A 15,920-nucleotide genomic window follows, 5' to 3' on the forward strand; every position below is an offset into this window, starting at 1 on the left:
TCTATTGGCACTGTTACTGACTGACTACTGGTTCATAGAGGCATCATGTACCAAAAACTGAATTGAATATTTTAAAGGAATAGTTCAACATCTTGGGAAATATGTTTATTTCCGTTTTTCGTTAATAACTAGAAGCATAGAAAAACAGGAAACTCAGGAAACAATCTTCTTTTCAGCTCCTATAGAGCTCACTAATTACATAGACTTTGTGTCTGACTGAAGGCCTTTAGCCTTTTGCTCCCAATGGTTGTCCAGCACCCTGTGTGGTAGCTTGGTGCCATCATCATCGCTAATAGTTTATCATTATATAAACACAACTATTTAACATTTATTTGTTTAATCTGTTCAAAAACAGAAGCGTAATAACCTTTTTATATACAGTCTATGGTAATAACGAGCATCACTTAAGCTTCATATATTTTGCTATCTTCTCAAAAAATGTTGAATTGTTGCTTTAACTATGGAGTTAGAGCCCGGAGGCGATGAGCTTAGCAGGAAAAAGACGGAAGCAGGAACAGCTACCCATTTAACTAACTTTGATTTGCTTAATCCAAAGACACACAGACATGTAAAGACGACAGTCTGGTTTATGGTTTTGGGGGAGTTGTTATACACTTGTTATACACTTGACAATCCACCGCAGGTAGAGGAAACATCTAATGATAAACTCAGCAAGTACAAAGAACTCACCTAGCCTAAAGAACAAAATCATTACAGATTATTTATATACTATACTATACCTCATCATACGTTTTTGTGCAATTACAAAGTGTCTAATACATTGATTATTTTATCATCAGTAGCATGTTTGATTTCTGGTTTTGGGCCAACTTGAAATTTTTAGTTATTTTCAATATTAAAAAATAATAAGTTGCTAATTCAGCTCAAATCAAATACTCCCACCCAATAGTTGTGGAGAGACAAGTATCTACACTAATTGGGATGTGCATTTTACAAATAGTCTTTTCCAAGTAAAGGAATAATTTCCTCTGTCCTGCCAAGATGTTGAGAGCAACAAATCTTCTCAGTATCTTTGCAGTATAACTGTAAAGACACAAATGGTTCCTCCTGGTGGAATTTTGAGAGAAAAGCTCTCCTGTTCTTTTGACGGAACAGAATATCTGTCTGCATCAGAGTTCTAGAGTTCTGCTGTGCAACAGAATCAAAGAGTTTCGGTTTAGTGGTACAAATGTGGAGATCAACCTTCATGATTTAGACCATTGTCAATCATGCTCACATTGGTGTAGTGTGTTTATTGGCTACATTGATTGATTCAAATTTCATGGTTTGAAAGTCACAAAACATCTTGCATGTCATAGTCCCACAAACAGTCGATATCAGTGGCGGACTGATGTCGAGGGGCAGGGGCAAAAAAAGTAAAGGCGGCACCACCACGCATGTTTAAAGTATTACTACTAAAACCCTGTAATAAAAACATGCAGGGAATAATTTAGTAATTTAGAGGCACGTGTTGGCCAACAAGCAGTTTCTAAAGGGCACTGCCTCACGTTTCCTTGCAGATTGATCCACTGTAGAGGGCACTTTATTATATTTTATTTACCATAGGAGAGTCCAAGAAGGCACTTTTGTAAGCATTTTTTTCCCCCAAACATGGGGCAAACCCATGTAGCGATCCACGTGAAGCTTGGAAGGCTGAAGAGGTTAATTATTCATGTAGGCTATACAGATTTTTAACTGACGGCAATGACAGCAACTTATGTTCTGTTAGTGTTCAGGAGGTATGTTTATACAGTACAAGCTGGGACTCAGTAGGTGGCGGCAGAGGAAAGAGAGGAGGCATTTTAGTGACGTGAAATGTTTGACGCCTCAAATCCAGAAATGTAATGTATTCTGGGGGGCAAGGGAAGTCTGTGATAGGGCACTACACTTCGGCAAAAGGAAGAAATGAAAGTTGTTTCTGTATGACAACATAATTGACAGCATCATTCTGGCTCCACTTAATAGCTGCAGGTCCTGTCTTAACCGGTAAGCCCTTAAACCAATGCAAACATTACGATTACCAGGGACTGCTTGCTCAGAGACTACAAGTTTGCCTTTGAATTCATTATTTTCTTTAATTACCTCACCCTCTCCAATTTAAAAATGACAACAACTGTGTACAGAGTTTAGTATAGTTTTGTATTGTAGAAGAGAAAATTAATTTAGATTCATATACATGTTTCTTTTTAAGGTTTCTTGGTAAACATGGGTATCACCCATATTTACACTGAGAAAAAAAACCCTGGTAAACCTGCTTCTTTTCCCTGCAACATCTGCTAACTAAGAGACAATACTACTCAACATTAACAAAGAAGAGCTTAACCATTAGTTCATTTAAATATAAATTATTAATAAAAATGTTTTGTGCATGAAATGTTTATTAAAACATTTTTACATTCATTAAATCCCCAACGGTGAGTGCACTTGTGTGTGTACGGAGTTCACCACTACACTGGGCATACATAAACTTATTGCGTATTTTACAAACAAAAACGTTACTGGCTTGAAATCATACTTGAACCCAAACAGGCTTTTCTATTGATCTGAAGGTTGTTCAGTTCACGACAACTACAGGTGTAACCATTTCTACCAGAAACTGTAATAAACACAAAAAGCACATTGTAGAAACAAAACCAACATAACTGCTCACACTGACAATAATATAGTAACATACAGTAACTAAACTAACTTCCTAACGTAATCTTGCCACCAAGGTCAAATATCCTGCTTTAATTCTTAGTATTAATCATTTGAAACCTCTAAAATATCACAAACCTCATTATTGACACTATAATATATTTATACAGATGTATAGAAAATGAAGTGCTTTCATTTGCCGCTCTATCTTCCTAAAGAAGCAATACATCTGGATATTTGGTCAAAGTTCATCCTGTAATATTGGTGTGTGCGCATGTGGTGTTTGGGCCAGCTTTACCCAGGCAGATCAGTTTACCCACTATAATATTTAAATATTTTTACGATTATCAACAGAAAAGAATTTACATTTTGTGAATGTTCATTTCTTCTATGAATATATAAGTGCATGTACTACGAATCTACCATACTTTTGAAAATAAATTATATAACTGCCAATTACTGCATAGTAGCATTTATCATTTTGAATCTAAACACCAAATTGTAAGTTTAGCAGATTGATTTAATAACATTTTGCATTAGCATTATAGTTAGCTACAAGTGTCAGCTTCAGTCAGGAACTGATAATAATGACCATTTAAGGACAATTTTAGCATTGATGTGGAAGCTTTTGACCCATGATGTGGGAGGGAGAAAACAGCCAAGTAAAACATACATTCAGTCAAGCAGTGATTTCTACTTGGCTGTAAGCAGAATCACATTACTTAAAATTAAACATTTCACTCATCACTTCTCTAGTTTTCAAAACTAAATAATAATAAATTTATAACATTAATAAAAAATAAACTGATTAAAGCCAAATTAAGCAAAAGTACTTGTGTGTTTGTAACCTGCAGCTGTGAATGCAGAACCAGGACCCCTGGAAGAACAACTTGCTGCAACCTGCACCAACATCATACAACAATCAATCATTAGCGAAGCAGAAAAAGATGAGCAATATTATCATCCGTTTAAATCACGTAGAAATCCAACTTCTTAACTTCTCCTTTTTCACTCATTTGTTTGTTGACATCAAACAAGCTGAATGAAATGCATGGGTTAGCAAGACGAGACAGGTCTGTCAGCCCTATGAGAAAACATGTCCTCTTAAGTAGATCACACAGTAGTTGCCCTAGGCACAAGTCTGGAATACACACAAAGTGCCAACATGTCCTAACCTAAACCAGCACAAGAAAAACAAGACTTGTGTGTAACAGCAACTTCATCTAACCTGTGAAAGAGTAAACTGTGTCACACAGTAAACATTTCTGTCCCATTTCTGACATTTCAAGGTCACATAGGTAGTAAGTGGTCATCTCTCTCCTCTGGCTCTTCTTCTAAATGTTCTGTGGCCACTCCTCTGTATGCGGGTGCTTCCTCTCGATTTTGTGACCGGCACACAAAGTCACACCCATCCTGTAAAAGGGGGTAAAGTTTGTTAGGAATTTCAAAAAAAGTCACACGAGCCAGCTTTTCATGACGTCATTTATCAACTACACAAGGCTTACCGCTGTCAGGTTGCCAACCTCCACCCAAAAAGCATAATTTGGGAATTGCTCCATCCCTTTGGCTCCAACAATTAGTCGTTGGTAGAGGAAACCTCCAATGAGGTAAACGGCCACAAGGCACAACCCACTGAAAAAAGAGAGGGCATATGATCACTGATCATTTAGAATATTAAATGCCTTACAATTAAGGGGTTTTGCATCATTACAGACTGTCTTTACACACATGATGAGTATTATGGAACCACTGCTGAGCTGGGACTGAATAACTGGGCAAACTGCACTGGAGTCCAGCTCAAACAGGTAGAAACAGTTGAACTCCTTGTCCCGGGTCTCCAGCTCCACCTCCAGCTTGCCCTGCGTGGGAAATGGAGAGAGACTAAGGTAAATACACACAGTAAGAAAAACGGAGACAGGGTGCAAGACTACATGTCACGCAAAAGAAGCATTAAGCCACGTTCAAACCTGTCTGAAAAAAACACAACCATTTTATTTGTTTCAAATCAGACTGAAGGGATACCGACGCAGTGAGCTCCAGCAAAAAAATGTAACCCTGATTTAAATTTTACCCAAACACAATCATACGTCGTCCGGCAATGCTGCATGGGCCAGTCAAGGACATACAGACACACTTTCCTGGTAAATTACTTTGTAATATGTATGGCAGGGGGTGGCCAAATTTTTTTCAAGTCATTAGATGGCGGGCCAGAACATGGTCAATTGACCATTTATATTCCAACATTTCCTGTGTGTGCGATTCACTCAGTTCGGTAGTGCACAGGACTCCCGTTCAGAGGGTTGTGTGTTCCATTCTCACTTACTTCTAGTATTTTTTTCGTTTCTCTTTCAACAAATTGATTGTGAAGAGATCGTATTACATTTCACAATTAAGCATGTGCAGGAGTGTGTACATCCCGGCGACTGGTTCACATCAACCTATGGACACTTATTTTCGTGTCCACAGTATCTCCAGACAGAGGAAATTCCTGCTTTTCTCATTCAGGGGAATCTGATCTTACGTTTTCTGAGTCAAGCAAGTGTGTCAAGCAAGCCAGAGATTCTTTTGAATTTCCATCAGAACTTTTCAAAGTAAAAGCTCTCAATTAAACACAACATAGTATTGCTGCAAAAATATTCTTGCGCTTTTAATATTGTAGGCACAATCACTTAAGAGGAACTGATAATGTGAGTAACTTTTGCTGTCATGACTGAGATCTGTTTCAGCATTTTTCTGCCACTATCAAAGTAATGTGACCGTAGCCGCATATTGCATACTACTGATGTATGGGGTATTTGTACGGTTTACCTCGCAGACAAGATAAAGAATAAAATGGCTATTAGAGCCCGACCGAGAGCATATTCTGATATATCAGCCAATAATCTTTTTATCAGAGACAACAAAATATAAAAAAATATTTGTTATGTGTAGTTATGAGACATCACTAAGATAACGCAACATAATGCAGCTTAAAATTTGTTATAAATAGTACTTTAAACAAAAGTACAGCTTATTTTGTTAGCTGACTGATGTGTTATGTGGTGGATTTCTGGCTCCAAACACCTGTGTTGCCAACAAGGGAGTTGAACAGTGCCCTGTGGTGGACAACTTATTCAATTACAACACTCAAAACATGATTGAAGGATCTGTCTTACCGCATCAATATTCCTGTTGCAAGAGATCATGATAATGGCTTTCCTACTTTCCTTGGAGCAGTGGGTATCATATGGCTCGCCGTTTCCATAGATCAACATCACCCAGTCACCTGCAAGTGCAGTAAAGTGTATTTTGTAACAGACATTGCAGACACAATACTGTTCTATAGCACCCTATGAAACAGCAATAGTCTGCTGTTCAGAGGCAATTCAAGAATGAACAATTCTTAAGCTTTCAGCCTTATTAAGCTCATAGTTTTTTTTTCTCAAAACAAAATGCAATTCTCTAACCAAAGATCCAAAATCACTGATGGTTAACATTCACACACATGCTGCACACATTCGATCAAAACAGGGTAAATTAGGTGGAACTTCTTATATTTTGCAGACTTACTTCCTCCAATGGCCTGTGTTGAATTATACATGCCAATCACAATTGTTTTCTTGCTGTCCACCTGAACAACCCCAGCTCCTGGAATACCCCCTGCATCCCCACACAACTGGAACACATATGTGTAGCCCTCTTCTGTACTCTTGTTCTCTGCTGTAAAGCTGTCAAAATGAGAATAAATCCCAGTAAACAATTAATAATATGAGAGACAGAAGTGGTGAAAAAGCACAATATTGAATGTCAAAGGATAATCAGGCAAAACGGTTCTCATGCTTGGTTTATATACTCAGTTAGTGCAGATTTTTGATTGGATAGCAGCCAATCCAAAAATCTAAAGTTGTATTGGTGACACTGAATATGCAGGTACACAATTTAGTCACTTCTTACTTCTTATGGGTGAGTGGCTCTAGTCGACTGAGGACTTTCCGTTCTGAGTCAGATTCAGTTAACAGTTTACAGCTCTTGGTGCCCTCAATGCTGTACACTCCACTCCCACACAGGACCAGTTCAACAGCCAAGGTCCACAGCAGGAAGGACCCTCCACTGTGACCGTTGACCACCTGGCACAGATGTTACATAATTAAAAAAAAAAAAAATTATTATTATTTTTATCATTCTAATAAAAATATACAAGCACCATACAAGCAAATACAATCACCTATTATTCATTTGAAATTAGGGTTTGACAATGTGAAACGATATAAACTGTCTACCATTAGAATTTTCCATACTGTTCATTCTATGTTAACTATGCCTTAGAGCTGAAAGGAGTAGTCGATTAATCAGTTAGTCAACTGACAGAAGATTGATGGGCAACCATTTTAACAACATTACATTGTTCTATCAAAAATGTGCTGCCTTTATCTGTCATATGATTTAAAACTGAATAACGTGTTTCAGTCTCTTGGATGAACAAAACAAGCTATTTAAATATGTCACCTTAGGTTTTGGGAGATTAATATGAGCATTTTTCACAATTTTCTGACATTTTGTAAAGAAATGGATTAATCAATCAATCGAGAAGATAACTGGCAGATAAATCTGTAATATACATAATTGTTGGTTGCAGCTCTGATCCTTTTGACATCTATTGTGGGTAAAGCTGCAAACCAAACTGCTTTATGGTAATATTGGATTTTTGTACAATTTTTGCATCAGTGTGATAAAGTAACTTCATTTGTCAGGCAAATTTCATTCACTGAAAAACCAACCGCAGACACTGTGACAGAAACCATGAAATGGGAAGTCTTACCCCCTAGAATCTGTAAATCTAAACCAGAGACTGCTTTTCTTTTATTTCTAGATAATGCATGGAATACATATGGTCCACTCCTATTTGAAATAATGACATTAAGTGGTGGGATTATTTCCGGTTCACTATTCTCAACTACAGCATGCTCATTGATTCTTTCCTGAACAAAGGAGAAACACAACTAGAAAGAAAGTACCTGTCCATTTCTTGGAAAAACTATTTAAGTGTAGGCTAAAATATACATTTATAATATATAAGGACAGAATAGCTGGGGAAAAAAACAGCACAAGCTTGTGAAACCACATTGTTACAGGCTATGTTTAAGCCTTCACTAAATACATTGTGTGCATGCAAAATGTCTCCACATGAGGCAACAACTTTTCCTGAGGAAACACCGTCAAAAATACCCCTCTGAAAAGCTTAGCAGAACTTAAACTTTTAGCTACATTGTGCACCTACCTTCATGACTTCTTTTAATGTAAGTTAAATGAGCTTCTTTGTTAGTTACAGTTTAACAGACGACCTGGCAGTTGCCAGTTTATGATGTAGTGAGCTTCCTCGCGCTAACGTCGCTTCCTGGTTGACTTAATCAGCATTAAAGCTGCTATTTTTGTTAAGCATATAAAATAAAGTATATTTGCATGTAGTCAGGAGATTCAAATTAATGTTGCTAGTTGTACGCGTTTCTGTCCTGGATAATAACCGCGCTTATCTTCAAAAATGTGCAGAGGCTAACGGGCTACAGGCAGCACCGGAGTGCGGAAGTGAAACTAAACACACGCATGTGACCGTCCAGATAAAGGAAGCTGAATCCCCTCACACCCGCATCAGCTGAACAGAGAGTTCACAGTTGGAAAGAGAAAAAAGCTCGAGGATGGCATGTTTTTGCATGTCTACAGTTTCCTTGAAAATATGTAGGCCTATATCTGTCAACGCTGCACAAACCATTACAAACATTTAATCACCATCAAGATGCATCTGGATCCAGCCAGATGTTTCCATTATAAAATGCAAAATACCACAAATATGCCTTGCTGAATTCACATTGGATTCACATTTGTCTGGAGATGGATACAAAAAAAGACTTATTAGCACATTATTTCACTTACACCATATTCCATATAATTTAATGGTATTTTTAATAAGAACTCAAAAGCTATTTCCTCATTGGTAAAGTAATTAAAAAGGAGTGCCTTCAGTATTTTCCCCCTGTTTCCTCATCCCTCTCCCCTGTCAGTCTTTGTGTGTGTGTGTGTGTGTGTGTGTGTGTGTGCATTATTCAACTCACCTGCTCAGACTTGCACACTTGCCAACCGTCAGCTCATCTACACCATCAGCATTTATCATCTTCCCCCTGAACTTTACAATAAAGCTTTTAACCTCAAAAATCCCTTTGAGTCTCTGCTTGAGTTCTCTCTCACTGATCGTAACAAAACTGTTGATGTCGATTTTTATATTAAGTTTACAAACTTAGTTGCTAGTTTATTAGGTACACCAATTTAATATGTATACAGTCTAATACAGCAGTCCTTCATGAAGATTATAAAGTTCAGTTTTCTTTAGAGAGATAATGAGTCACCTTTTTGGTCATGTGGACGCTGTAGTTTGTTGAGGTGTTCAGCTGTGTTGCATTATACTGAGCAGTGTTTCTAATATTCCATCTTTATTTATATAACTGGGGTGGGCAAATATAATCATCACTAATTATAATGCATTAAAATGTAACAGTGTTACATATTTTCTACAAAAGTCTACTTTGAAGTGTATGGTAATAACTTGTATGTCATCTTAATAATAACGTAATAATTTACGTATTGCTGTTTGACTGTGATTTTATTGGTGATAATGTAGGCATTATGTAGCATTGTTGATATCACCTAATCACCTGAACTCCTTTCTCTCTTCTTAGGGACCATAATTAGTTTTGAACATAATTGTGTAATCCTTGACTTTATGTAGCTGTGTAACAGCATCTTTCAATGCTGGTTTGTAGTACTACACTGGGCAAATGAGACACAACCCTTCATAAGTGATTTGCGTGCATAGTCTATTTTCTTTTAATAGTTAGGGCCCGAGCATCAAACATACGAGGACCTTTAGGGGCATTGTCAGGCTCTTGAAACATTGGGGGCTTAGCCCAGCCCAGAAATCTTTGAGAAAAAAAAATTAAACACTTAATTTCCTGCATTCTGGTGAATTTTTCTGCACCAATTTATTGAGGAAATTTCTTTCATTTATATCACATGTGTCAAACTCAAGGCACGCGGGCCAAATCCGGCCACTGTGGCCTGCGAAAGCTTTAAAGATTCATGATTGTTCTAAAATAAAAGTCTATGCTGCCATAAACTGCATCTCCCACAATGTATGTTGATTTTGTGACTTGAGAAGTGCAAGTATATCCAGCTGCAGCCCGCAGACCTGACGGAAGTTTATGGAAGTCAGAAATTGAACTTCCAAATCCCAGAAGACACCGCGCACAAAACGTGATGACGTTAATCTCGGCGCACGTACAGGATAGATCCTAATGCAAACCGTTTTATTCTTTAGAAGCCAGCAACAGAAGCGAGAAATCAACTGTGTAGACTTTGAATATCGGCAGTTTTATGAAAATTGGTAGTGAATCGAAAATGTGTTCAAACGTTTTCGGAGTTGAGAAGCTCCGCAAGTGCCGACCAGTGTTATATAGCTGCAGTAACGTTACTGGAGGCTGCACAGCAACACAATGGAAGTTAATCCTATCCGCTAGCGACCCATGTGCACCGCTGTAGGGTTAACCGGTCGACATGCATATAATCCATAACTTTAGGCACACACCCTGTGATGGTTAGGGTAAGAGGAATATACTTCGGGGGGCTGTCAGGAATAGTTAACTAGCTAGCTCCGGTTAGCTCCCCCAGGCCCAGTAACACATACCACTGCAGCCAACACAGCCTGAACACAGCAGACGTGTCCAGCAATAGCTGAATGATAGTGTTAATGTCTCAGTAAGTTTTAACCTAAATCAAGATACATCTGGCTCATGATGTAACATCACAGAATATTCTTGGTTTGTGAAACTTAAAATCACTTTGGAAGAAATAAAATATACACCAGCTGCCGTTAGCCAAGTGGCTAACCTGCAGCTTGAAGCTCAAAGCAACAAGCAGTACACTCTTTTCACAATCAGAGGTCCCTTCACACACCCTGCCACACAAGGGAGGACACCCAACAGACCCCTCTGACTGTGGAGGTCTCAATGTGAGAGCAGTTGCCCCCCCCCCCTCGCCGGGATTGTGGAGACTGTGCTCTCCTCCTTGGCTCAGAACGGAACTTCAGGAATAAGGGGATCTACTCCCGCTACTTCCTGGTCAGGAAGAAGATGGGCGGTGAGAAGCCCATCCTGGACCTGTCACTGTTCAACAGGGTGATTATGGTGGGTCCTTTTCGCATGTGACAGTGAAACAGGTGATGGAGTGTGTGTGCCAGGGAAACTGGCTCTCCTCCATTGACCTGAAGGATGTGTAATTTCTTCTGTCCGTCAGACACAGGAAGTTTCTGCGGTTTTCATTCCAGGGCGCCCTGTCCTTCGGTAACTCCCTGGCCCCGCGCACTTTTTCCAAGTGTGTCGAGACGGCCCTGGAGCCGCTGCGGCGGTCAGGCATCAGGGTCATGTTTTATCTGGACGACCTGCTGCTGCTGGCGCCGCCGCGGGACGAAGCGGTGATGTAGACAGCCCAGCTAGTCGCACACCTGTCTTACCTGTATCACGGTGAACTGGAAGAAGAGTGCTCCTCTCCCCTGGTGGTCCCCCTGGGCCTCCTCCATATGAGGAGGCTGCAGTGCTGATTCATCCGCCTGCGTGTTGACCAAGTGAGACAGAGGCCCCTGATCTGGCCTACTGGTGGGACCCACTCTCTCTGTGGTCGGGGTTCCCCTGGTCAGGGTCACGTCCCATATCTCAGTCTTCACAGAGGCCTCCCTGATGGGCTGGGGTGGGACCTGCCTTTTTCAGGTGGTGGGTGGTCTGTGGCAGGGCCGCAGGCCTCTCCACATAAATGTGCTGGAGCTCCTCACGGTGTGGAAGGTGATCAGACGTTCTCCCCTCTGCTGTGGGACCAGCATGTGCTGGTGCGCAACGACTACAAGGCCGCGGCCTACATAAACCGCCAGGGCTGTTGGGTCTGGCCAGGCAGCTGCTCCTGTGGGCACACACTCACCTGCTCTCCATCAGAGCAAAATACATCCCTGGCGTGCTTAACAGAGGGGTGGACATCATGTCGAGGGGGGGCCCAGACGAGTGGCACCTCCATCCCGATCTGGTGACCAGATCTGGCTCCGGTTCGGCGTGGCAGAGGTGGATCCAACAAGGAGAACGCTCAGTGCGCCCTTTGGTTTTCACTGAGCCCGTGGGACGTCTCCGTGCTGGGAGTGGACGCCTTCACACACCCCCTTTGGCCTTCCCAGCTGCTGTATGCTTTTCTGCCAGTGCGGCTGATCTCGCGCCTTCTGGATCGCCTGGCGGTGACTCTGGTAGCCCCCAGCGTGTCCTGGTTTCCCTGTCTCCAGGGTTGCTGGCGGGGCAGCCGTGGAAACTCCGCTGGAGGGGGTCACCTCTCTGGGTCTGGCCACTGAGAGGCGACGCCTGGAGGGCTTAGGTCTCTCCCGGGAAGTGGTTCGCACCATCCAGGGGTCAAGGGCCGCCTCCACTCAGTCCTCTTACTCCTCTAAGTGGTCGGCTTTCCTGGTGTCTGGACCAGGGGACAGACCAGGTCATCTGTCCGCTGCCGGCGGTGCTTTCGTTCCTCCTGTTGCTCATGCACGGGGGGTTGGCGTTCAGTACAGTTAAAACCTACGCTGCCGCCATTTCGTCCTGTCACGAGGGCTTCGGGGACAGGACTGTGTTCTCCCACCCCCTGGTGAAGCGTTTCCTTAGGGGGCTGCGGAGGTGCATGCCGGTGACGCGGCCTGTTGCCCCACAGTGGGATTTGCCGCTGTTTACACGCCTTAACCCAAGCCCCGTTTGAGCCTTTGGAGACGACAGACCTGAGATTCATTTCGGCTGAGGTCGCCTTGCTCCTGGCTCTGACATCGGCCAAGAGGGTCAGCGATGTGGCTGTCCTCTCTGTGGCTCCATCGTGTCTAAAGATTCAGGCAGCTCGGCTGTTCTGCGCCCTAACCCGGCGTTCATGCCTAAAAGCATTACGAACTCCTTTCGGTCAAGGGTCATCACAATCTCGGGTTCTTTTCCTCCCCCCATGGGTCGGTGGAGGACGCCACGTCCCACCTCCTTTGCCCGGTCTCACTGGCTGTGCAATGCCATTTCCCAGGCTTGCGTGTCTGCCGGAGAATCTCCCCTGGATGGCGTCAGAGCGCACTCCACGAGAGGCGTCTCCTCCTCATTGGCGTTGCTCGGTGGGATGACAGTGGATGACATCTGCACGGTGGCCTCCTGGTCGTCCCCATGCTCGTCCGTTTCTACCTGCAGGATGTCTCCCTTTTCCCTCTGACTCACTCAGTACTGAGTGTTTTGGTTGAGTGATTCTCCTTGTGAGTGTGCGGTGTGCCCTCTCCCACAGGACGGCATGGGGGGGGCGGCCACTGCTTACGTGGCCCTGCCCTGTGCGCAGCTGATGCGGTTGCTGTTGTGACCCCGTCTGCGTCTGTACGGCTGCGGGGCCCCCCACCCAGCTTCAAACAAATGTAGCAATATTATTGCGAGTAACCTCCGTTCTTCGAGGCTGCGCCATAAAGATTATTTTATATTAATATGGAAATAATAATAAATGGACTAGAAACAACACACCGAACGTATGCCAGTACTGTTGCCAGAGATAAAGTCGGTGAAGACGCCCTGCCAGAGGAACTTCAAACGCTGGAAAAACAAGTAATAAAGTTATTTGAAAGTAAGAATATGAATATTCAGAGTGATAATGTTGTGGCCTGCCATACCCTTACTCGAAGGAATAAAGCGGAGTAAAGCCTGTTATAGTTGTTCGGTTTGTGAATCAGAAATATAAAACAGAGTTACTGAGGCAAGCTAAGAAGTTGAAGGGTACAGGAGTGTATCTGAATGAACATCTTACCAAAAAGAATGCTGACATTGCGAGATGCGCACGCATTCTGAGGAAACAGAATAAGATCCAAGCTACATGGACAAGGAACTGTAAAGTGATGATACGGCTAAATGGAAAACCTGAAGAAGCTAAAGTACTCACAATAAGAGAACTCAAAGAATTGGACCAGTATGGATAAGTGAGAACTACTGCATGTGGAGGAATACCCATGATAAACGATAACTGTGGTTTGTGTTACAAGTGAGGACTATGTGAAGGAATATCATATGGAGTCATATATCACAAAATAAATGATGGACATTGAAAAGGATTTTTTGTTCCCATACAGAGATATTGACGATGGGGAGTTTATTAACATCCATAAGGACTATTTCCCTGGGCAATCTTGCTAGTGGCAAGTCTGACTATGTTTTGAACGTATAGTGGTGGTGCGGAGAGGGTGGTGGAGTGATGGAGGAAGGAGATTACGGTAGTAATCTTTACTCATTACCATTGACGGCAACATTGCCCTGGACCATTGCTCTAAAAGTTGCTCCGTGTATCATCAGCTTTAAGGATTGTAAAACGGACTGACTATTATGAACCAGAGAAAGTCAGTATATCTGAGATGTGTACAACTGTAATCATGTATGAACATCTTGGAAATTTTTCTTTTCCTTTTTTTTTTTATGTAACTGTACGTTTATTTTGAATGGATTAAATCCAGAGAGAAAAGTGACGCTCATTAGATAATTATGTAAAAACGGTAGGCACAATAAGCATAGGCTTCAGTCTACACCTTTTTCGGTTGTTATACATGTATATACTGTTTTATTTTCATTGTTTTCCTTTTTTCGTTTTGGAAAATTATGAGTGAGGACCGAGATAAATTTTGTTGATTGATTGAATGAATTTATTGAAAAGGCTTGCTAGCGCCCCCTAAAGAGCAGCCCCAGGGCCCTGTTTCTCATGTCATGATGTCGGCCATTTTGTATTTAATGATAATTTTTGGAGATTTACAGATTCTGTACAGAATTAATGCAATCGACTTCAGATTTGTGCTGCGCAATCTAAAGGCACTGACAATGAAAAGCTGTGCTATCTGTGAATTTTCATCGAAGTGTGTGTCCGTGGTGTGGCGTCGAAAAACAGTGATTTACCATGAACAGTTAGTTTTAATAACTTCACTGTACATGATCATATCTATACCAAATTTGACGGGTCTGATGACTCCCGCCCTGAAGACATCCATATGCTAATAATCACCCAAAGTCATAGCGCCACCTACTGGCAACAGGATGTGACCCTTTAACGAAGCAGCTCCTGCATTGCATTTGACTTTTGAATTTTTTGTGGCACAGGAAGATAGCCATTTTAAAATGAATGGTAATTTTTGTTGATTTACACATTTCGTACCGTGCAATCTAAAGAAAGTGATGTTTAACTGCTTCGTGGGCGTCAAAAACACATGATATTTAAGAGCCATGCTGATGACCTCTGGCAACTGCACCATGGCCACAGCATGCCCCGATGTGCATCATCATGCAAGGGTCTGTCCAAAGCTGCTTGCAGCTTTAATTAGTAATATTTTTATGGAAAAAACTCTCCCAATAGCTTCCGTGTTATGTGACTGAGGGACTCCAAACCTATGCCAAATTGTAGTACTACAGTGGGCAAATGAGACACAACCCTTCATATTAAATTTGAGTGCACATTCTAGTTTATTTTTATATTCATTAATTAAGTACCCTTTTAAAAATAAAGACAAAATATTCAGATTAAAGTTCAGATGACAAGAATGTAGTCAACTCCTTCAGTCAAATCATTTTAGAGTGACTGTCCACCATACCAGCTGTCATCAACTACATCATCGACATATATGTTATATTCATTAGTGTACAGGTGAGTTTCTGAAGTGCTGCAACTGTATTCTTACCTGAAAGCAAAAGCTGTCGACATTTCGACTTAATTCTCAAAATGCAAAATAAATAAAAAATCTTCAACCTTAACTTTTTTCCCCTTAATGTGGCCCTTATACTTTGTGATAGAATTCCTTTTACACCCGCATCAGCTGACCAGAGACTTACAGTTGGAAGGAGAAAAAACCTCAAAGATGGCATGTTTTTGCATGTTTACAGTTTTCTTGAAAATATGTACATCTGTCAACGCTGCACCATCACAAACATTTAATCATCATCAAGATCCAACCAGATGTTTCCATTATCTTAAAATCAAAATTCAAATAAAAAAGCCTTGCTGAATTCACATCGGATTCACATCCGTCTGGAGGTAGGAAAAAAATTTTGGCACATTATTTTATGAAATTTCCACCAAATTCCACAGAATTTTATTGTATTTTGTAAAAAAGCAAAAGCAATATTCTCATTGGTAAGGTGTGCCTTCAGTGTTTTCCCCCTGTGTTTCCACATCCGTCTGCCCCGTCAGTTTTTGTG

At 41.4% G+C, this 15,920-nt stretch overlaps 1 protein-coding gene across 1 annotated transcript; it reads right to left on the bottom strand.

Moving 5' to 3' along the window:
- Window positions 1-2,118: 2,118 nt before the first annotated feature.
- On the bottom strand, window positions 2,119-8,211 carry m6pr (mannose-6-phosphate receptor (cation dependent)). The gene is made up of 7 exons (XM_038711180.1): window positions 7,895-8,211; window positions 6,571-6,743; window positions 6,187-6,344; window positions 5,793-5,902; window positions 4,366-4,496; window positions 4,143-4,269; window positions 2,119-4,050 (listed from the first exon to the last, which is right to left on the bottom strand). Exons 1-7 carry the CDS (start codon window positions 7,898-7,900, stop codon window positions 3,928-3,930), a joined length of 828 nt encoding a protein of 275 aa, XP_038567108.1. The 5' UTR covers window positions 7,901-8,211; the 3' UTR covers window positions 2,119-3,927.
- Window positions 8,212-15,920: the final 7,709 nt, after the last annotated feature.

Source organism: Micropterus salmoides, unplaced genomic scaffold, assembly GCF_014851395.1.
Source record: "Micropterus salmoides isolate LMB-PRFRI ecotype aquatic unplaced genomic scaffold, ASM1485139v1 Ms_hic_scaffold_11, whole genome shotgun sequence".
In the NCBI taxonomy this organism is placed as follows: Eukaryota; Metazoa; Chordata; class Actinopteri; order Centrarchiformes; family Centrarchidae; genus Micropterus; species Micropterus salmoides.

Bases quoted from the DNA above. Each gene is read 5' to 3' on its own strand.
- m6pr (XM_038711180.1), bottom strand. The intron at 6,345-6,570 runs GTAAGAAGTGAC...TCATTTTGACAG, and splicing joins GAGCCACTCACCCATAAGAA to CTTTACAGCAGAGAACAAGA. The intron at 4,270-4,365 runs GTGTGTAAAGAC...CTCTTTTTTCAG, and splicing joins GGTTCCATAATACTCATCAT to TGGGTTGTGCCTTGTGGCCG.